Source organism: Austrofundulus limnaeus, unplaced genomic scaffold, assembly GCF_001266775.1.
Source record: "Austrofundulus limnaeus strain Quisiro unplaced genomic scaffold, Austrofundulus_limnaeus-1.0 Scaffold35, whole genome shotgun sequence".
NCBI lineage: Eukaryota > Metazoa > Chordata > Actinopteri > Cyprinodontiformes > Rivulidae > Austrofundulus > Austrofundulus limnaeus.
In genome coordinates this window covers 144,933-168,401 of record NW_013952437.1, presented here as the reverse complement: position 1 = coordinate 168,401, position 23,469 = coordinate 144,933, and the positions used below count along the sequence as shown (strand labels likewise).

At 41.6% G+C, this 23,469-nt stretch overlaps 1 protein-coding gene across 1 annotated transcript in view; it reads left to right on the top strand.

Moving 5' to 3' along the window:
- The window catches only part of celsr2 (cadherin, EGF LAG seven-pass G-type receptor 2), a gene marked incomplete in the record, with an annotated part of 78,513 nt that overhangs the window by 13,020 nt on the left and 42,024 nt on the right, over window positions 1-23,469 (top strand). Inside the window, 1 exon segment of the mRNA XM_014006337.1 lies at window positions 18,463-19,158. Coding sequence (XP_013861791.1) covers window positions 18,463-19,158 — 696 coding nt within the window.

Here is a 23,469-nt window from a genome sequence, read left to right as displayed (position 1 = left end):
GTTTAAGTTTCACTTTCACTTTCACCCGAGAGCCTGCAGGAGTCATGGGCGGGGTGTGGGGGGACGGGGGAGAGGGGGTGCTCCACCATGAGGAAGTTCGACTTAAAGACACGTCCCAGGGGCGTTTCTGGTACCGAAAGGCGTTTTCTGGTCCCCATCTGTCGTTTTGCTACTCAGCATGGCTGCCTAAAAACTGCAGGATTTCTCAAACATGCATGAATGAGTCAAAGCAAGGCTTTGTTTTTTATGAGAGGATAACATTATAACATGATATAAAACTCAAAAAAAGTTGATTTTACATGATATTGCCCCTTTAAGAAATTCTAGGCTTTTGGTTTAAATGGGAGTATTAGTGAAAGGTTTAGGAGAAACTCATTCTCAGCAGGTTATAATGACAGAGAGCTCTATAATTATTCAGAACCACAAACAGGAGCCACACAGTATGCTTCACAATCACATAGCTCAGGGATGTGCTGCCTGCTGTGCACACCGTCTATGTGCACATGCATTAATAAGTTATGTTAAAGAATTAATTACAGTTAAGACACCAGACTGGCTGCGCTGGTGTGCAGGTACTGAGCTGAGGAAGTGACAAGCCTCATAATAAACTCGTCATTATCCGTGCGTATCTGATCCGAGGGTTGGGATGATGAATTCAAAATTAAAATTTCTGCCACGTCCAGAACAGAGAAGCTTTTGGTTCTTTCTTCCCACCTCGGCTCCGTGTTATTGGAAGAACCGTGGTCACGGTGTGGGGTGAGAGGCAGGTTTTTTATCTGCAGGATTAGATCCATGCATCTGTATCCTGGGATCCGTCAGACCGGTGTTGACATACGCAGGGGCTCATCTAGTGTTCTCAGGCAAGCGTGAGCCTGCATAAGTACGTGTTTGCATTTGATGGTAGAGATTCTCCCTCCCCGGTTTGCTTTCATCTGAAAAGCCCTCATCATTTTCATATAGAGAGTAAAGCTAATTATTACCTCCCACAGCTGAATTATGCTTAGCAGTTGGAACACGAGGTGCATTTGTTATGGGTAGCTGGTAGTTTTGTTTATATGTCAATCCTAACGCATTCTTGGCATCCTAATGTAACCAATGTGGGATTGGCATTGTTACGTTTAAATTCCCCGTGCTGCCAAAACATGCTCGAAACCTTGTCTCCGCTACTTCACGTAAAACGTTGTCCTTTTTTATATAAATTCCAAATGCGAGCTCAGATTGCCCTTCTGRACCAGTGCAGACATTTACCGGCCGGACACGCCTCAGTGACTAATATCAGCAATTGATTCAGCTCACATCATCCTACAGACTGTACAGCCACTCACCTGGGCAGGCAGCAGGTACCTCGTCTCCCAGGTCACCGTGGGGAGGCAGAAAGCGGCTGCGGACGCTCGGGGCTTCTTCACTGTCAGATATTTGTGAGCCAAACAAGTTGGCGTTCAACCCAATGACCCGAGGCAGACGTACAAATATGCTCGAATGAGTCATGTTTGCTGATAATTTGGCTGCGTTATTAGTGCGATCTGTCAGAGCTCACATTAGAATGAGACTGAAAGTCTGCTGGTTTTGTCTTTAAATGATGAAACTTGCATTCTTTGAAGGAGTGCACCTCACCTGCCACCTTGCATGCCAAAGTTTTAAACAAAGATCTTGTGTGGTCTGTAAGCGCTAAGAGCGTCAGCTATTACACCAATTTTTTAGTTCAGTATCTGTAGGACTGACTGAGTTTCATTCATGAGATACTTTTTGTGAACAGAGAGACAAATGAAGACATTTGTCACACAGGCAAACACAGCATCACTCCTTTTCATAATGGCACACAGTAACAGGATGTGGTAGATGAGTTAGACACAAACTGGAGCAGCCAATGTGATTTCATTAGAATCCATTAAACTTTAAACCTCCTGTTCGGTGCAACATTAACTAATCAAGCTGCGCACATCCAGTGATGTGTGTGTGTGGCCTCCAGCAGCTGGACTCTTCTGATTACTCCTCTCCTAGCTGTTGTGTAATTACTTCACTCAAGCCCTCCTTGGATTCGTGCGTCCTTTACGGTTGATAAATGTTTCCTCTCGTTTGACTCTGAGTTGCAGCTTTGAAACGCTCGCAGACCGGAGACACCCCATCGTTTTTCCAGCCTCCATTTGCCCTCCGCAGAGGGTGTTAGTCCCACTCACGGGTCCGTGTGGAATGTTTGTGGTGCTGGTTTCTGTAACACCTGTCACGTTAAAGGGCTCGACACACGGGAGGCGACGTCGCTCGCTCTCCATTCATTTCCTATGGAGCCTGTGCGGTGAGGCGACAATCGCTTGCCCTCCTCCAGCTAAGCGACCGGCGAAAATAGTGCATGTGAAATTTCGCGCTCGTACACGTAGACGTGCACACGTAAGCTTGCGACGCGACATATGAAAGTTAAAAAATATTCAACTTTTGTCACTGTCGCTTAGCATACAACCAATCAGCGAGGGTTTCATTGACTGACCAATGAGAGGAGAGTATGCTACACACTGCCGTTAGCTAACACTTCCACCAAGTGATCACTAAAAAGCTTTGTGGGAATTTATTGGCACCAGGGTGAAGTTTATGGTAAGTTTTTCCTCATAAAATTGTATCTTGATGTGCGTTTGTTTTTCAATATTATTAGCATTGCAAGAGTTGTTTAGTTTACACGTCCGTAATGAACACCCGCCWTCAGAGTCAAGAACCAATCAAATTTTGTGAAGACAAGCGACCTGAGAGCYCGATTCGCAACGCTGCGATCTCTATCGCGTCCCGTGTGTCGGGTTTCACCCTGGCTGCGAWGACAGCCGTTAATCGCTGTAGTTTGTCGCTGCTCATGTGTCGAGCCCTTGACTGTGTGAAATGCTGATTCATTCTATTGTCTTTGTGTTTATAGCTTTCTTCTGTACCCTCTTTGCAATTAAAACTGCTTCTGCGTACATTTTGTTATTGTAATCATTCAAAAATTAAAATGTTTGGCTTGATAAGGAATAATTTGCTATGACTTTTGTTTTGTTTTTTTACACTATTTATTCTAGCCTGGCCCTTGCCTTCCTACACAGTTCCACTCAATTCTAGTTTTCCTTCACTGCTCCGTCTGGGATTCCTCCCATAGACAAGGACTTCTTTGGTAGAATTTTATCTGGGCCTATCAGAGAACAGAAGGCAGAGTTTGAACAACAAGGTCGATTTTCTGCGCAGTGTCTGCTTGTAGTTTAATGGCAGTGGAGGAAGTGAATGAAGCCAGTCCGTGTTGACAAGGCTTCCAAATCAAATTAAATTACATTTGTCTCACAAAGCCTGCAGGACTTATTTACAGCCGTCTTGTTCGGCTCGGTACGTCTCTCCTCTCAGTAGGTTTGTTTACAGCGTGCACAGTTTTCGGTTAGCTTCTTAGCTTAGCCTCCTTCACAGTGAAGCTGGCACACATACGTCATGGCCAACCGTTAGCAACTGGGCAAATCAGATCCAATCGTTTTAAACTTCAACAGAGTCCACGCCTCCAAGAAGCAATCGCTTCTCAAAAGCCGAGAGTCCAGACCTTCGTATGAAGCAAAGCAGAGAACAAGGGGTTGGTTTTTACCAGGCTACATTTATTCACTTTTATGGGCTAAAAAAAGTCCCCCCAATTCCTTCAAAAACAAAAAAATCTACCTTAGCATACTTGCTCTGTCTTGTTTTTTTGTGCTTCTTTAGCTATGAATTTGCTAATTTAACTTAAAGTGATGCTTGTTTTGTTTTAGCTTTTGGCTAAGGTTTTGCTATTTTTAGCTACTGTTTTTTTTTTCATGTAAGGTTTTGCTCATTTTAGCTCTGGGTTCCTGCTGCTTGCCATTTTTAGATTGTAGCTAGTTTTACAAATTTTAGCTTTGAGTTACTGTTCTGATAGTTTTAGCTTTTGCACAATTTAAACTGTTTTACTTGTTTTAGCTTGTCTTCTGACCATTTGAACATCTTCTGTTCATTATAAATTTAACAACTCAGTTCCTGCTCCTTCAGCAAAGTTCAGCAGTCATTCAGCCTTCAGGGTAAAATGTATTTATTTATTTATTTATTTATTTATTTATTTATTTATTTATTTATTTATTTATTTATTTATTTATTTATTTATTTATTTTTAGTTTTGTTTGACCTTTTTTTGTCACTGTTCTCCATTTTTCTCCAATCTGACCCGGCTTTACAGCTCTCACCCCTGCACCCTCCCATCACTTCGAGCTCCTCCACCTCCCCTCCCTCCTTCCTTTGACTGTTGCACCCCCCCGCCCCCCACACACACACACCAATGAAAGAAGAATGCCTAAGAGAAATGCTTTATTAAGCACCCAGTTGTCATGGCGAACCCAGCAATGCCTGAGAAATTCCTTGTGGGTGGGGACAACTGGTAAGGCCTCCATTGTGGAGCAAAGGTGGGGGGAAGGGGGATGCACATAAAGTTCTAAAGAGCAACTGTCCCCCCTCCTTTACTCCCTGTTTCCATTGAAGCATGGTCTCTCTGTAGACCTGTAATGCTCCGGGACACCCTGACCTGTCCCGCCTGCTGCTTTTACTCTGCGGACATTTTTACAGGAGTCAGCGTCCAAACGGCTGCACGTATAAAGTTTCTGTAAGCAGGACGGGGTCTGATCCTCCACGTGACACACTTCAGAGGCCCCCTTCTGTTTTGAAAGCACAAGTGAGTTAAAAGCTGGTGGTGATGTGATAGCGTCGTTGTTGAGTCCTTTGATTGGCGACACAGATGCGCTCAGAGAGGATCCGGTTTCTTGTCTCTCAGCAGAACATCCTCCTTCGGGCCTCGCCGCGCCGAGGGTGCGGGCCAAGGAGGGGAGGGATGACATCATTTGTGTGTCAGCGGGGGGGCTTGATTGGGATTGGGGTCGGCACATCGCTGGGGTGAGGTCCTGCTCTGCCTTGCGTATATCTTAGCGTTGTCCAGCTTTGTCCTCGCCGTCCCAGCAGACAATGGGAGCGGGCTGTGTCTGGAGCAACCCCCACCTCTTTGTGGCCACTTGTTTCCCCCGGTGCTGCTGTCCTTTAAAGAGTTTCACCAGGCTTGTTATTCATCCCTGAGTTAACCCATTTATGGTTCAGTCTTATACTGTTGCAGGAAATAAATGACTGGACACAATAACACCTTGGGTGAAATATGTGTTTATTGTTAATAGACAAAAATGTTACAGGCACCTAATATCTTACCTGCTGTAGATGGCTCTTTGAACTGCCTCAGCTTAGAGAAATTGTTTGTTTTCACTGAACTAATGGGTCCAGGTGGCGCCAAGAAAAAAGTGGAATCCTGTCATCTTACACCAGCTCCGGACTTGAGAAGTTCTGGAGACACATGTGGGTGTTGTGAGTGCTTTAGTTCATCTAACTGAACTGGCAAACTAATATTGATATTGATGAATACCTCCAATGCATTATGCGTGTAAAACAAGATAAAAACACTAGAGTTAACAGTTCAGTGTAAAACACTAAACTGCACACATCTGGTATAAGTTTTCACATCTGTGTTTCAGCCACCTGCTCCTGATTCTTTGGGAGATTACACAAACGTCCCGCTTGTAGACAGCACATTCCCACACCTGTCTAGGAAATTGTCCTTGGTGCACAGCTGCTGTGTGTTAGGAGAGAAGAACAGGAAAGCATGGAAAAAACAAAAAAAGACAAACAAACAGAGGGTGCCAACATAGATTAAGAAATATTTAAACAAAAATTTAAGAGCAAATGTTTGATTTGGTTAATAAGGATAAGAGCAACAGCTCTGGTTATAGGTCAAAACAAGAAATCCTTAAAGTCTTTGCTACAAAAATAGCCGTTTGAACATAGGAAACATTACCCAATGCTAAACAAAGGGAGGGTAAAATGAACCTGCAACAAAATATCTCGTTATGAATTTACTATGGAGTCAAATTCTGGACTTCTGTCTTTGTTTTTTTTTCTCCATCAATCCAATGCATTTTGTAGTATTTTTAAGAGTTTGCTGTTCCAAATATGGCCCATTTGAAGTGCGTTTTCAGGTTTTCCCGTTACACGCAAATATTATGTCGCATTGAGAAGTACAGAAAACACTTGTTTAACACGGTGAGCTGGTCAGATTATGATGATCTTACAGTCTGCTACGTTTCCAGTCTGTTGCACGCATTTAGTGTCAGACTGAGACTTTACAGCGACCTGGTTTCACAAGCTTAAGCTCTGTCGTTAAACCTGTCGGTTTTAGACTTTTAGACACAAAGGGTGGGAAGTGAGGGTGGCGGCGGTGGCCGACCCTGCAGTTCAGGAGTCTTAGTGTGTTTTATCACCATGTTTAATTTACATTAGGGCTGACAGGAAGGAGCCAGACTAAATAAGCAGAAGGTCTCCTTGTGACCTGCTGCTGTGATGTGCTTTCACAGTTTTAGTAAGACTCAAAGAATGAGCGAAGTAAATGTGCACTCACTATTAGCACATGTTCTGATCTGAGCCAACTGGTTTCCATATTGTCTTCCCAAAGATATTTTACTCAGCATGTACAAATATTAACTTGAACTCTGTGTAGCTTCATTATCAAGAGCAGCCTGGGAACAGGACTTAAATTATATGATGTTTAGGATGTTAATAATCAGACTGACTCCATTTCTGCATGTGCTCGACATGAGTTGTTGCAGTGTAGATCCCATTTCTGATAAATGTACAAATGCACATTTGTCTGTTTTTAATGTTCACTGTTGTAGACCCATTGCTGTGAATCTTGAATCATGGCTCTGAGCTGTTAGGTTTTCTGTTTTCGAACAACAGCGCGGTCACTGCGCTGCCAGAAGTTCAATATTTATCAAATCGTTGTGTTTGAATAACGGCCTCGAGCTTCCTCGTGTTTCTGCACGCTAACGTCTCTCTGCTGTTGTGCTGACAGAGGTTTTCCTTTGATATGTAAATGTTCTGACTGGAAGTGGACCTTCTCTGTGACTCCGAAGCTGCTCTGCTGTGGAGCGAGAATTTGAAGAAGGTTTTTCGCCGGCAAAGGTTTTCGGATGCAGCAGAAAAGTGTTATCAGGGGATATGGAGGCGCGTTCTGAAAATGAGTATGAATGGCCTCTGTCCGTGCAGCATCGTCAGCTGTCCTGAAGAATGGAGACATCAGAGGGGAGGGGGGCTGGGGGGTTTACTTGGACTCCTCCGGACTGATATCCTTCACGTGACATTGAGCTGCACAAGCAGTTTTCATTATTGACTCCATGGGCGCAGCAGGAATTAGGTGTTGTTGTCGTTATTACACCTGATCTCTGCTTCTCTGCTCTCTAATTGCTTCGCAGAAGACAATAAAACACTCACATCTTTATTTCACAAACAAGGTCAGATCTGTTAATGTTTATTTGACTTTTTTCCCCTAAAACAAAGAAAAACATGAACCTGCAGAGTAGATTTACATTATTATTTTGTTGCTGCTGATTTGTGGGTCTTCGCACCGTTTTGATTCAGATAACAGTAAATCTGTTGTGTAGGAGTTGGAGCATGATGTCCAATCTTTCCTCTCAGAGTGCAGTTTAATAAGTTGGCTTTTCAGTGAAACACGAGCTGTTGGTGTTCACTCCAGTTTATTTATTTTTTCCCACCAACAATAGAGTTCAGCGTCTGAAGGATCACAAATCAAACACAAATCTGCTTCAGTCTGCCTTCTTTGTCTCTGAAAATTCATCAGACTGTGCTCAGCTCCAACTGTTTTGGTAATTAGGGAAGCCCACACAGTGTGGTTTATCCACAAAACTACTGTTATTGACKTACACTGAGTCAGAGTACATTTAAATGACTGTTAACGTGACACAGTTAATTCTTAGTCATTGTCAGTGGATGGACCTCTGCAACCTTTAAAGTCCATCAGATTCAAGATGGCCACCACAACTAATCATCCATAGCCAACACATAAACGGCTGCAACACAGTAAAATGTACAGAAATTGAGCTATAATTTGATGTGGTAGTAGCTGAGAGTCAAACTGAACACATTCTTTGAACGTGACATCCTGCAATGTTGAGTGTTTTACTTCTCTCATTTCTCTGGCATAAAAGGCMATSMGCATTCCTTCAAGGAACATTTAGTAATCTTTATTTAAACAGGCAAATCCCATTGAGATAACYGYTCTCTTTTGCAGGGGAYGCCTACGCCTGAAGGCAACCTGTTGTACATGTTTTTGGTCTGTGGGGGAAACCAGAGTATCTGGAGAAAACCCGTTCAAACAGCAGAAAGACCCCGGCTCTGAACATGGGATTGAACCCAGGACCTTCTTACTGTGAGGCATCAGTGCTAACCACTGAGACGTTGTGCTGAATACTTTAAATATTTAAGCTGTGAGCCCTACATGAACTTCTGATTCAATCAAAGCAGTGTAAAAATTACATGTTAATACAGTTCACCATAAGGTTAATTCATTCATTAGCCTCGAGAAAAGAAAAGCCAGATTTAGGTCGTTCTGAAACAAAACCTTTTGGACAAATGAGACTAAGACTGTGTTCACACTGCAGACAAATGTGACCCAAATTAGATTTTTGTTGCCCATATGCAACCCATATCATGTTTGAATGTGACAAATCTGATTTTTTTCTTTGTGAAATCAGAAACATGTCTCATTATGTGGTATTAAATTAGATACAATGTTTTTCAAAGTGACTAGTCGGAACGGTCATGTTGGATTTCATCTAAGTTTTACGTCAGTGAGGTAGGGGTAAGCAGATCCATGCAGGTATTTACAATATTGATTTCAACCTTGTGCTGTTTAAGTATGGGAACTTTGCACGTCTTCAGCTACAGAAGTCCAGTTGCACTATATTTTATAACCTCGACCAGCTGCTCCTCTGAGAGCAGTGCATAAACACATTTACACTTAATGCAATCAGTGCATAAACACATTTACACTTAATGCAAGCAGTGCATAAACACATTTACACTTAATGCAAGCAGTGCATAAACACATTTACACTTAATGCAAGCAGTGCATAAACACAGTTACACTTAATGAGAGATGTGCATAAACACATTTACACTTAAGGAGAGAAGTGCATAAACACATTTACACTTAATGAGAGCAGTGCGTAAACACATTTACACAATACATGGCACATACCCTGAGAGAAAAAGCTTTTGACAGTGGGTTGTGCACAGAGCAAGTTCTTATGGYCAGTGTGAGAAGAAAAAGACAATTTCCGTCATTCAAACACGTCAGCGAGAACAAAGTTRGACGTTTCTGATTGAGTTTAAATCAGCCTTGAGTCTGTGTCGTTACAACATTGGGGGTGGGAAGGTTGAGGGGTCATGTGCCACCTCCACCCCCCCGATCAGCCCAACCAACCATCAGTCTTTGTTCAGGCAGCAGTTGAGTGTGCTTCACATTTCAGCCCTCCTTAATTCAAACGAGCCACTGCTCGACAACATTTTACTGCTTCCCTTTTGATCACCAGAACCCGAGACTCCYGCTCTTAAATTAAACGGACACCCAAAGGAGTGCCCTTAGTCCTAATTAAGGAGACATCGGAGAAGCTTGAGCTAATAGTCATTAAACAGTTTCTAACTCTAACCGGTTGTCTTTTCTGTTAAAAAAAGTTTCTTCCCATTCACTTTAGTTTCGCTGGCGTCCGATGTCTTAAGCTTTCCCCGGTCTTGTCCAACACAAGTGAGCTGCTAATGGACGAACAAGCGAAACGTGATTAATTACTGAAGGTCGCACACAGCTGAGTCTGCTAATTAATGAAGGTGACTACGAGCAGCACCGAGGGCAGAATGCTTAACTCACGTTAATTAAACTGTGAGCTGTTGTTGGTCCCAGTGGGCCTGCACTCAGACCATAAACCTGTTTGTTGACCAACATGCAGCAACAACTTCCTGTGTCTCTGTCAGGTTGTGTGGTCTTCAGTGTGTCATCTGGAACATGCAACACTTTTGACAGTAGTTTCATGATGTACAAATGATTCAGTTAGAATTTCTCTTTGATGTTGGAACCCTTTTGTTTGAGCATTTTATACATGAAAAAGAAAAAATAAAGTCATTTTATTTTTCTTTTTTAAGATTACAAGAGCAACTTCTGGTCAAATTTGAAGGTCTAAATATAGTAAAGCTGTGGTTTCTCGGTGGTCAGTGCCACGGTCTTGTCATCCTGAGGTTGCAGGTTTGAATCCAGGATGTGTCAGGAGGATAGGTATCTGGCATAAAACAATTGCCAAATCTCTTGTCTAAAGTTGGCTCGTATTCTGTTGCTTCATATTTTTATAATTTCACTGAATAACTTTTTTCCTCATCTTTGCGCTTAAGTTTGTATCAGTTTGGTAGGTCTGAGCCTAGATCTCAAAATCCTACTGAGCCCGCGAGGGGACATGGGGGATTCTTTTTTTGCGTTCCCACGCAAAAGTATTACGTTACCTCGCAATACCTTTTGCGTTCCCTCGCAAAAGTCATTAAACACTGTTGTGCCTGCCGGTTTATTAACAAACTCATATGTTTACCATTAGCGAGTTAGCCTACTGCTTTAATTCAGCTTCAGCATGTATACACACAGCCACGCATGGAAGTATGTCATATCCCGATATTTTAACACAGTGCAGCCACGCAACATCAATGTCAATTTTACGATCTTGTGACGAGTCATCCTGTTTTGGTAACCGGATATTTCGAAATAAAAATCTAATTTAATTCAGTTCATATTCAAATCAAACTTTTGCGTGGGAACGCAAAACAATATTGCGAGTTAACGCAAAGGTATTGCGTGGGAACACAAAAGAACAAAAAATCCCCCCTTGTCCCCTCGTGGGCTCCATAAAATCCAAACAGATTGTGTGCTTTTTTTTAAAGAAAACATAAACTTTCATTAAAAAAATGTGCAAGTTTGTGAAGCAGCTTGCCAGCTGAATCCGTGTAGACTGTGACTGCAGAGGTACAGCTCTATCCCTTCAAATGATCTTTAATTTACCATCTCCCCATTGAGCCATCAAACGGTGTCCCGGCTTTGCGCTCTTTGATGTTGTAAGCACTCGGTGCGTGCAGCGCATACTGTGAGGCGATGATGCTGAACAGCTGAAACAGGCTCCACTCAGCCTCATTACCTTCTTACCCAGAGGTTTCCCCAAATGTGACACACCACAGCTGCAAAACTTTGCAGAGGATCACAAATTAAACGCTGCTGCGGCTCAATGAGACACGGCTCATGTGCTGGTATTAAACAAGATTAATGGTTGCACATTATCGCTGTTTGTACGTCTCCACTGTGTTATGATGACTGACTAAATGATTCAGTATTTGCTAGTTTTCTATCCTCTTCAGGTGACACGTGCGCATGCTTTTATTTTGTTAATTCAACTCAAGTGAGGCACAAAGTGCTCAGCTAGTCATGTTTCAGAACAGGCCCAAAGCATTCATAAGTTATTTTAGCTCATTTAGCATTTGATCATTTTTATAAGCTGGAAAGTTGTTTTTTTTTTCTTGGTGGAAATCTGAAAACACAAGAGAGAAGGGTTTAGTTGCTGCTGCTGGGTGATGTCTCTGTCTGCAGTGATTCAGTCGCACAGCCTTTCTGATCTTCATCCACCATGACTTTGTTGACATTTTCTGGGATTCAGTGGGGAGAGCCGAAGTGGACTTTGTGCTCTAATTAGACGGGTCTCGCTGATTTGTTCTCTGGCTTTGTCCTGACCTCTCTCTTTAGCAGTTTGTTACACCGGCCTCAGAGTGATAGAAATCCACACACCCCAGTCTGATTGTACGTGTCTTTAAAAGAAACACTCTTATTTTTTTATAGCATTCGGCCAGTTGKGTATTGATGGTTGTAATTTATAATTCATAGATGAAAAGCTTTATATTTCATCTCCGAGTTGATAATTTATATGCAGAGTCCTCAACCTCTAGTTAAACAAGGTCTCTACATCTTCTCTGTAAACATTAATGAGCCAACTTGTTTACATGGTTCACTTTATAACAGGCTTATTTGACCCCAAATATTTGCTTGCTGATAAATGATGGTAGCCAAACTTCAAAAGATTGCATCAAAAATGCTTCTGCTGTCTGCTGAAAGCTCATCTATACCCTTAAASAGTGATGGGCAGCACTAATCTAAATATTAGTTGCACTAACCTTAAAGCACCTACTCAAATATTTAGGTCCCCTAATTCTAAAGCACTAAAATAAGCCAGCTGACACATGGAACATTCTTCAGAGTCAACATAAGACAGTATTTACTGTGTGCAGAAGGTTGTCAGTTAGTGCCCTTGGCGGGTCAAATGGGAGTCACCCGCAGGCCACATTAGGCCCGTGGGCCTTGAGTTTGACACGTGACCTTATAGATAAGTAACATGCATATGAACAAAAAGTGACAACTTACACCCTCAACTGTGAACAATAATGTTGAACAATAACATTTAAAGACCTCAGTTAGTGCTTCTAAATTTAGCCCATAAATTTATCAAGTGCTAATCCACTAATGAGTTTTAAAAAATAGCAAAAGCCCGGCTCTGGCAGAGTGGTTAGGGGAGTCYTCCTGGAACTGGAAGGTCCCCGGTTCAATCCCCCGTCCAGCTGTCTCAGTTGTTGTGTCCTTGGGCAAGATACTTCACCCCTAATGCCTCTGATGTGTGTCCCGTCAGTGTATGGATGTGATTGGCACTGATTAGTCTCCATAGATCAGGGATCATCAATTCCAGTCCTTGAGGTCCGCAGCCCTGCATGTTTTACTTGTTTCCCTGCTCCAACACACCTGATTCAGTCAGTGAATTACCTCTTCCAACTTCTGCAGAAGCCTGATAATCATCTATTCATTCAAATCAGGTGTGTTGGAGCAGAGAAGTAAAACATGCAGGGCTGAGGACCTCGAGGACCATAATTGATTATCCCTGCCATAGATGATTGTACATGTTAGCTTTATAGAGCTCTAATAGAGTGCTGTGTGAATGGGTAAATGAGAGCACAGATTGTAGTGTGAAGCGCTTTGAGTGTCCTGGATGGATAGAAAAGCACTATATAAGTACAGTCCATTTACCATTCCCTAAAACACTAATCAGGAAATTTGTTCCCCTATTAGTGCTTTAGGGGAACTGTGCCCACCACTGCCCTTAAAATACACAAAACTGGTGAATGGACGTTAAACTCTCAGGAAACAATGAGTGGATGAATCTACAACTCATCTGCTTTCAGAATTAATCTGATTCAAGATGGCTGCCACCACAAATTGACATAAGCAAACACAAAGTAACTACGACTCTGTCAGTTTTACAGATGTTGAGCTAAAATTTGACGTTGCAGCAGCTGAACGACATTCCCCAACACACACATTAAGTTCTAATAAATCTCACAGAATGTTCATTTTTAAAAATGTTTCTAAAACGACTATAATTAGAATTATATATAACTAATTCTAGCTCTGCAGACCTTTGTTCACCTTCTGTGGGTTGTTTATGTTTTATTTACCGACTCTTTGATGGCTCCACAGTTTGGGCGTCCACTCTGCACTGCTCGTACTGACGTATGGATTCACACTCACAGTGCTACAAAGCCTTGGCAGTCCTGCGGCGGCCACAGTGTACGTTTAATCTTTTTCCCTGGCGCCACATCCCAAACGGAGAGCATTCCTGGCACCCAGAGGCCCAGAGGGGTCGGCCTGCAGGCTGAAAGCAGCGTCACACTTCAGAACTGGCACCTTGTCTTGTTACCAAATAAGCATTCCCATTTTTCCTCCTCTTTGGCCCTGAGAGGCACCACTTACCCTGCATTTGGAGCGCAGGATACTTCCATGGAGAATGAACCCTTTCAAGGAGGGTCTGGCTCCTTTGAGAGGAGATTCTCCTCGCGCTCAGTTTCCCAGGGCTGCATCTACCTCTGGATCTGTGCCCGCGCCCGCATCCAAGAATGTGAATTGGCAGGGGATGTAATTAAGGAGATGCCTTCCTTATACATGGCCTAACCTTTAAGAGCCCTTGTTTATTTAGACCTGTGTTGTTCTGGTTACTGTTGCTTCATAGTATCATAGTTTCTTTCTTGAATTGGTAAAGAGATGTAACAAGTGTGTGGGATCAAGTTACAAAATACGTCCTTTGTAACCAAATGGGGAAAAAAACAACCACAGTTCACAAAGAGTTGCAAAGTTACATAAAATGTAAATAAAATCAGAATGTAATTGTTTGCAAATCTCATAAACCTCTATTTTACCATAAAATAGATTAGATAGATAATTTTATTGCATGAAATTTTTATGCACATCAGAACATTGTAACGATATCAGATCTTTAAACTAAGAAATAGAAAATAAAATAATTTTGATGGCAGCAACTCATCTCCAAACATTTTGCACAGGGCTTTGTTTATTACTATGAAGCATCTTCTTCCTTTTAACAACACACAAATGTCTAAAACTGAAGATACCAGTTGTTGGACTACTGTTTTTTTTAGCTGAATGTTGTCCCACTCTTGTCCGATGTAAGATTCTAGCTGGATGTTTTGTTTCATGATGGCACTTCAGCACCCTGATAGTTCTGCTATGAATCCATGATGCTGTTTTAAGTAGTTTCCCTCTCTCTACACCTATATGCCTGCCTTGTGTCCACAGTTTTATGTGGGTGTTTACAGTGAAGTGTAAATTAAAGGAGCAACTCTTACGTCTGTGCTTTGATTTATTTATTTTTAAACCCCGATTTCCTCCTCTTAGCTCCCGTATTATTACTGCCCTGGAATGGGCTGACTGAAAGCTGAGGGTTTAAATCCGTGTCAAACATGCTTCTCAGACTCACTTCCTCTACGACTACCCCTCTCCCCCTCCCTCGCTTGGCACTTTTGTTTAAACCTGCCCGGTGCCAGAACAGGGATCTGGTAACTTTGGGCAGTGTGAATTTGTGTGAATTTGAGCAAACAGGTTCTGCTCTCCGGCCGGCGCCCAAACGCCACAAACAAAGCGTCTCATTGATTATTCTCGAGAGAAAAGCCGATACTCGTTTTTTTTTCTTTTTGAAAGACGTTTGATTTGATTAGGCCGGTTCTGTGTTTGCTCTTCAGGCTACAGTAGACAAAATGTTGTGGTCTCTCAACATGACCTTGACGTGAACTTGGGTTCTTTGGAAAGAAAAAGATGAAAGCTTCCTGTTCAAATTAAATGTAGTTTATGTAAGGGATGCAACTGTGGTTATCCTGTAATTATTTTATCATTTATTTTCTGAAGGTGAGGGCATTTAGCTATGTCCTACATTTGGTTTTGCGGGTACTTAAAGTACAAATCATTTGAACTGAATAAACCCTACATTTCTTCCTATTTGTTTTTCTTTTCTATAGTTATTAGTGACTGAATAACCATAAGTTTTGTATTTGAATTTTTTTATAGAGGAATCTACTGGCCTTAACTTAATTATCATTGCATCACAATGGTTATAGCCGTGTTTCCATCAATGTTTTTTATGTGCATTTTGAATTATTGCATTAGAAAAGCTGGATGGAAACGGCAAAATTTGCCAAAACGTCCTCAATTTTGCAAAAAAAAGTTTTTACGCTTGTTTGAGGTGGTTTTTGTATCTTCAGAGAAAGAGTTAATGACCAAAAGGGGAGATGGAAACACATTTGGTGGACCTTCCTCCCGCTGTCAACATCTTCCCAGATATTCCCAGAACTTGAAGAGAATCACATTTCTTTTTCTATGTCTCCAAACAGCACGTAACATGTCCAATACTAGTTGATATGACAGAATAATTACAACCTTCCTGATAGTAGCAACACGTTCCTGATAACTTCTCTCCATTGTCCTGAGATGTGTATCCATGCAAGTTTGCGACTTTGCTTCCAGTTTCCTACAGCCATGTATAGCATCAACGTCTGACGTAATCACACTTTGCACGGCCTGATTGATTCGCTCCATGCCAGTAGATGGAAACACGTCTTATTTGCATTTTCTCTTTTCTTCCCTTTTTTTGACATTTTAAAAATTAAATCCAAATTTGCATTAAAATTGGATAGAAAGATGGCTTGTATTTCAATCACAAGTATTTTTAAATTTGTCACATAGTTCAACATTAACCAGCATCATGATCCACTTTCTTCCAGTGTTCATAACACACATTTACACACAGACATATATGTATAATTCTATACACATACATACAACTATAAATAAAAATTCAACTAAACCATAATAAATGGTTTCCACTGTGTAAAAGGTTCTGGGTCTCTGGGCAGAAAGTCAAATGATCCAGGTTAATTGTACGTCTACGAACAACCTTACCCCATGCTGTGGGGTCCGTGCTTGTTAACTTTGCTTTCTTTCTTTCTGACTGAGCCCATTAGTACGATCTTCATCATAATGTTCCTCCTCAGTGAGCAGAACCCTGACTGCTTCTGTCAGACACATTCAGCTGATGCTTGGAATAGGGTTGGGCAATATTAGCAAAAAAAATAATCACGATTAATTGTGGTATTCAGCTGATAACGATTAATTTGACGATTAATCCCCTGGAATCCCTGGACACCCTTATTTCATAGTCACATGACCAATTTAGTGGGAAAGATTTTCTCTTCATAAAAATCTGTTCCAAATTGTGTCAAAATTACAGACTTCAGGCTGTACATCTAATTTTAAATTGTGTTGATAGATAAATAAGTTACAGAACTTTTTTTAATGTTTGTCATATTTGAAGCTGAGAGGAGCAGCGAGCGGATTCTACCTGTTGGCATTAATCGTATTAATTGTCAAGTGCCAAAAATTAATGGATTAATGTTTTTCTGACGATTAATCACACACGATACGATTATGCCTAACCCTAGCTTGGAAACAGTTTAGTCATATTTTAATGGGTTTAGAGTCAGGATGAGCAAGGGAAAACAAAGTAAATGTAAACATAGACTGTAGCTAAACTGTTTGTCACGCAGACCCTCTCAGTAAKCAGAATCACAGTCAGTGAATAAAGAGCTTACACGCCAGTTAATGTATTTAATTTTCTGTATAATAGAACAATAGCTAGCTGCACAATAGACGAATGCATACAGTTGATGTATGCATTCACAGGCAGAGAATTGAGGATAAAGCACAGTTTGGGTTAGGAAGCAGGGATTGGCTGAGTTGAGAGACACAACTTAAAGACGTTTATAATGAAGCAGAATCTCAGCTTCCGGACAAAGGAAGCAAAGATGAGCTGTGAATGCAGGCGTGAAGTTTCTGATTACAGAGTTGGACTGTACTGAAAGACTTGTTTTCTCCTGGCACTCATCCCTTATCTGTTCTGGCAAAATACTTAACAAAAACCACCCGTTTGAGCCAAGGAAACAAGACAAAGGCTGTTATCGCTGTATTCTTCAATGTGTCATTATTCTGTTTAAAACTGTGGCCCACCGAGCAGCAGCTGTTTAACTCTTCAACCATTAAGTATCTGCTGTCACCGCTGCTCAGTGTGTCAGAAACGTACTTTTTATGTAATACTCAAGCCCTTCAGATAAAAAAAAAGAAAGCAGGTCTAATTTGTGTCAAATTAAAACCTAAGGAATGCTTATCAGCAGAATTGTGCAGTACTGTAAAAACTCACTTTGTGATTTTTTTCTAATCCTGCAATATATATATATATATATATATATATATATATATGAAAAATACAGTAATTTCCAAGAGATGACTTAAATAACACTTTAAGTTTTGCTGCCATCTTGTTGGTGATGAACCTGTTTTTGTGCATTACTAGTAGCCCATGTTGTTTGTTATTCTTCTCATTTATTGCTGACTTTTATTGTGTTGGAACCTGAGTATGTTTCTATCATGTGCAAACATGGGTTGCGTTTAATCACCGTTGCCTTTGTGTCAGTTTTGATTTCTGTTTCTGTCGCATTAATATTAGCATTCATGCTTACCATGCTATACCTCTTTTCCTCCACTTCTCTGAGAATTTGCTTATCTTCCTCATTTTCATCAAGATCCACATCGTCTTCCTCCACAGCTTAAGAATCGACTGACAACACTTCTCTGAAAGACGTTGCCATTATTGTCCCAGAAGTTTCACAACAAAATGAAAGTTTTAGCTGATTTTGACACAAAGTCGTCCACTGCCACCAGCAGAAGCAACTCACCAAAACTTAAAGCTGTAACACACAGCTGTTTAATGCAATGACTTGTGGTTTAGTTCCTCAGTACATGACGATGTCAAATAATATATTGTGCAGCTGTACCTATCATCCACCACCTTTCACACTAGAGATCATTTTATATGGAGAAATGACAGAGGTATAGGCATTTTAGTCAACTCAATCTCATGCAGAATCTTAAGTGATCTGACATGATCTGTCAGCACCTGCACGTCTTGTGATTGACTCTGAGCTATTTCCCAACATTTCAGCTTAGTATCTTAAAATTTACTGAGGTACAGTCATTTTTGTAAAAAAAAACAACAAAAAAACAGATGCAGCCAAAAGTGTTATTGCTTATTGATAATAAGATGTTGTTCATGAACATGTCAGCTCCTTTGTTTTTTAACCTCCAGTGCCTCGTGTGTCTTTCAGACGGCGTCCACTCTGTGTCCGCTCAGTGCCTTCTCCAGGTCACCATCATCACCGATGAGATGCTGTCCAACAGCATCACCTTACGTCTGGCCAACACCTCCCAGGAGCACTTCCTGTCCCTGCTGCTCGCACAGTTCCTGGACGGCGTGGCCCGCGTCCTGTCGGCCGCGCCCCAAGACGTCGTCATCTTCAACATCCAGGACGACACAGACGTCAGCGCTCGCATCCTCAACGTCAGCTTGTCTGTGGCGGTGCCCGCCTTCGGAGCTGAACACCGTCGCCCCTCGGGACTCAGGACCGACAGACCCGGGAGGGGGCCCGAAACCGGGGAGTTCTTTGGCTCAGAGGAACTCCAGGAGAGGCTGTATCTGAACCGCAGCCTTCTGGCTGAGATTTCGTCCCAGGAAGTGCTCCCCTTCGATGACAACATCTGCCTGCGTGAGCCGTGTGAGAACTACATGAAGTGTGTGTCCGTGCTGAAGTTCGACAGCCTGGCGCCGTTTGTGGCGTCTGACACCATCCTGTTCAGGCCCATCCACCCCATCGCAGGGCTGCGATGCCGCTGTCCCACCGGTTTTACTGGAGACTACTGCGAGACTGAGATTGACCTCTGCTACTCTAAACCATGTGGAACCAACGGTGTTTGTCGCAGCAGGGAGGGAGGCTTCACCTGTGAGTGCTTCCAGGAATACACAGGTAAGACCTTTATGCTTTCATGTTCTGTACGCGTGTCCTTTTTGATCTAAGGTCTTWTTTTAAGGGGTGAGTTTTTTAGTGGTGTTTAGTTATGAACAGACAGTGGTCAGCAATTTATGGCAGATATGAAATTTATTTTCTGGCTTTTGTTTAGTTTTTTGGCAGTGTTAAAGTCTTTTTGTACTTTTGGGATGAATGATTTTCTTAGTGAATTAATTTATTTATATTCAGATGCTGTGTACCACCTAAAGGTCTCAAGCTGTTCACATGCCATGACTAATTTATTTCTCCGCCTTCACTAAAGTCTGGTTGTAATGTCTACATCTGTCCCCACTTGTCCAGTACTCAGCTTCTTATTGACCCTGGCTGCTTTTTAAAGACACACCTTCTGCTTCACTTATGTTCGTCTCTGCAGAGAAAATATGAGAAAWGAGTTATTGATTTGCTTTGTTCTTTTGTATTCCTCCACAGGATTTACCTACATGTGTGGATGTTTGAGGTTTATTGTCTCAAGTGCAGCTGGATGCTTCACGTTAACGTGTTTGTACCCGATCCAGATCAAAACATGTTCTTTAACCATAGAAAGTGTGTTTTAGCTTCTTTTTGCAGCACGTTTAGAAAAAAATCCCTTTTTTACAGCTTACCTTTCATTCAGAAGCTTGAAGTGGAACATGTTTCACAATAAGACATGACGATACAAATTGTGAACTTTTAGAAAGGTCTCTACAAAGAGAAAAGGACCACCTCTCTGTTGAAAAACAACAACAACAACAACAACAAAGGTTGAGGAATTATTTAATTATAGATGCGTGTGTAATAAATGCCTTGCAGGGAAAAACAAAATAAAATAAAAAAAGCCACTAAATAAGTCTGAGGGCACAACATCTTCCGTTAGAATAATTAATTGCTAAAAGGAAGAAAAATTGCAGCCCATCTGCAGGATTTCTTATTTATTCAGATCTTCAAAGGGTGAAAGATCATCCGTTCTGGTTCATGGTTAAAGGAAAGAGAGAGAAGCTGCAAATACTTTATATTAAAACAGAGCTAAATATGTTAATTTATACATTAGGGAAATGAAGGCGGTTACTCATCTTTTTGGTGAGAGGTTAAGTGGGTCAAATCCTGACTTTTAATGAGATTCAGAGATTTATGTTTAGTGATTAGTTTTTGTTTTGGTTGAAGTAAAAATAAAACATGATCTGAGCGTGACTGCGACCTACATCACACAGTTACAACACAACAGACTGTTTTCACGCTGCAGGTTTTAATGCTCAGTTCAGCAAGCTGCACGTGCAGAAACAGACGTGATGACTCGCGAAACACAAAGCTGTGTTTACTAAAGTAAATATGGATGCTACACACATCAGTGTGAGTCTCAATTCTGACATTGTTGTGCAATCCAACAGATTTTTACTACGCTTGTTTCATTCTACGTTTACATTTGATTTTGCTGCTTCCTGTCCACACCTGCAAATGGGACAGTGTGGAAATAGAGGAAACAAACTCAAGGATCGATTCCATCATGCTGGTCTGACGCCAGCGTTGGTTTCAAATGTAGATTTGCAGTCATCCAGAATGTGGAAATCTAAAAAAGCTAAACTAACAAAAGAAAAATGAAGCAAACTGAACTTGTCTGTAGTTGAAAACATGCTGAGCTCTGAGCTTTAAACTGCTTGACGTTGGTATCAATAATATCAGTATTTGGATCAATCTMCATACCTTTTCTTCAGTGCTGTAAATGTCAGCTGAATGATCGTTCAGCTGAAGTTGCTTTGAGAAACATCAGATGTGTTTTTGATTTAGTGGCACATGAAGGTGACCTGGGTCAGGTTTGAGAAATTAGGTTTTGTGACGTTCAGGCTGTCGTACTGTCAAGTTGTTGAGAGTTTTGTATGTTAGAAGTAAGAATTTATCTCTATTCTGATTTTTATAAGTTAATGGAGAAGATTTGTACAAAAATAGAAAATAAAAACTGTGATCAGTGAAAAAAACAGAAACCGCACCCAGTGAATGGCAGCAAATCATTATAATCGTGTTCCCAGTGTTGACACAGTTCCCATTAAACTGTACCTAATCAAGCCTAGATTTTTTTAAAATCCATTTATGTGACTGTTTATAAAGCCTGATATAGTGACGACTGTGGAGTGTGTGGGCTCAGCCGCTCAGAGTCCACGTTTGAGTGGCACTTAAATGTTTTTGCTCAGTTGTGGGTGTCGGCGCTGGTTTGCCGGTGCTTTTAACGTGAATCAGCAGCCAGGGAGAGTGAACGCGTGAGTGGGTGCAGTGGGCGTATTTTTTATCCGCAGTGGGCCAAAATAATTTCCATCAGTTGGTTTTGGACCCAGGACCTGTGAGACTCCGTGCAGATATCTCACAGAGTCGCCTGAAAGTGATTCTGCAGCTGATGATTTAAGTTGTTTGGTGACCGTCGATCGTCTGATGAAACGAAGCCTTTCAGGCAGGTTGTGTTTGAGTTTCCTGTGAGTGTTGAGTTTATCAGACTCCACACTTTGGTGAGGTTTAGTCTGAAGTGCTCACTCCTGTGATTTTATATATATATATATTTGTGTGTGTGTATGTATGTATGTATATGTGTGAACAGTGTGTGTGTGTCAGTGCCTGTTGGGAACTGTTGGACCGTAGGCGTTACCAGATGGTTGCTGTAAGAAAAATCCAAAYGGATGAAGTGAATGATTTGGTCTGAGTCACTCTGCAGAAAAACAAGATGTTTTTGTTTGAAACGCGCAGCAGGAGCGCAGCATCTTGTCAAACCCTCTCTGTTTGTCTGCGACTTACGGTCGCTCCTTTTTCTGTTAATGCGTGTGAGGATTCCTCACCTGCTAACTGCTCACCTCAATCTTCCCCAGACGTGAAAGTGTTTTTTTTTCTCCTCTCCCTTTTGTGTCGAGGATGCATCTGAATGTGCACACACGCCACGATGTAGAAAAATAGTAAATGTTCTCACAGTCCCGTTTTCTAACCACCTCAGTGTTGGAGATGAACGCCTGCCAAACACTGAAAGCCTCTAGAGTTGGCTGATGAAAAATGGCATGAATATGAAGTGTTGCCAAGCACATGTACTGTTTTAAAAGCAGCACATTTACTTGCTTTTGTTCCATAGAGAAACACCAATCTTAGTCCTTTCTTTCCTGGCAGCGTACCTCATGTAAAAACATAGTCTGATCCAAATTCCTGAAGCGAGATTTAACAACTGTGTATCACAAGTAACTCATTAGGATTATGTCTTTAGCTGGGGTTCTGTGGAAAGGACATGAGCAAATAATGGCTAAAGGGCTCGACACACGGGGAGCGACAAACTACAGCGATTAACGGCTGTCATCGCAGCCAGGGTGAAAACCCGACACACGGGACGCGATAGCGATCGCWGSGTTGCGAATCGCGCTCTCCGGTCGCTTGTCTTCACAAAWTTTGATTGGTTCTTGACTCTGAWGGCGGGTGTGCATTACGGACGTGTAAACTAAACAACTCCTGCAATGCTAATGATATTGAAAAACAAACACACATCAAGATACAGTTTATGAGGAAAAACTTACCATAAACTTCACCCTGGTGCCAATAAATTCCTACAAAACTTTTTAGTAATCACTTGGTGAAAGTGTTAGCTAACGGCAGTGTGTAGCATACTCTCCTCTCATTGGTCAGTCAATGAAACACTCGCTGATTGGTTGTATGCTAAGCGACAGCGACAAAAGTTGAACATTTTTCAACTTTCATATGTCGCGTCCCAAGCTGGCGTGTGCACGTCTACGTGTACGAGTGCGAAATTTCACATGCACTATTTTTGCCGGTCGCTTAGCTGGAGGAGGGCAAGCGATTGTCGCCTCACCGCACAGGCTCCATAGGAAATGAATGGAGAGCGAGCGACGTCGCCTCCCGTGTGTCGAGCCCTTTACCTGTTGGAGGCACCTCTTTGAACGGCTTCAAAGTGGAGAAACAGAGTTTAACTCTGTGTAGTCCTAAACCAAAATGTCCTAAAACTATCAGCTCATGTAAACGCTGTTTTATAAACCTTCACATTGCTGTCAGTTTTAATATGATATTCCAACAGGATTTGTTCCCTATGGGATAAATCTTGTCATGGATCAGTTAGCAGCAGCATCTGATCAATATGTGATCCATGATGTGATGTAAATGTAACATTTTCTACATATATGGTAGGTAAAATTAATCACTGCAATAAAATAACTGTCTGTTTTTTGTCACTTTTACGGTGGATTGCATCAACTCTGTTACATTACAGAAGGGAAACCTCACCGAAGTGAAACGTAAATATGTGGATCTGTGTTTGAT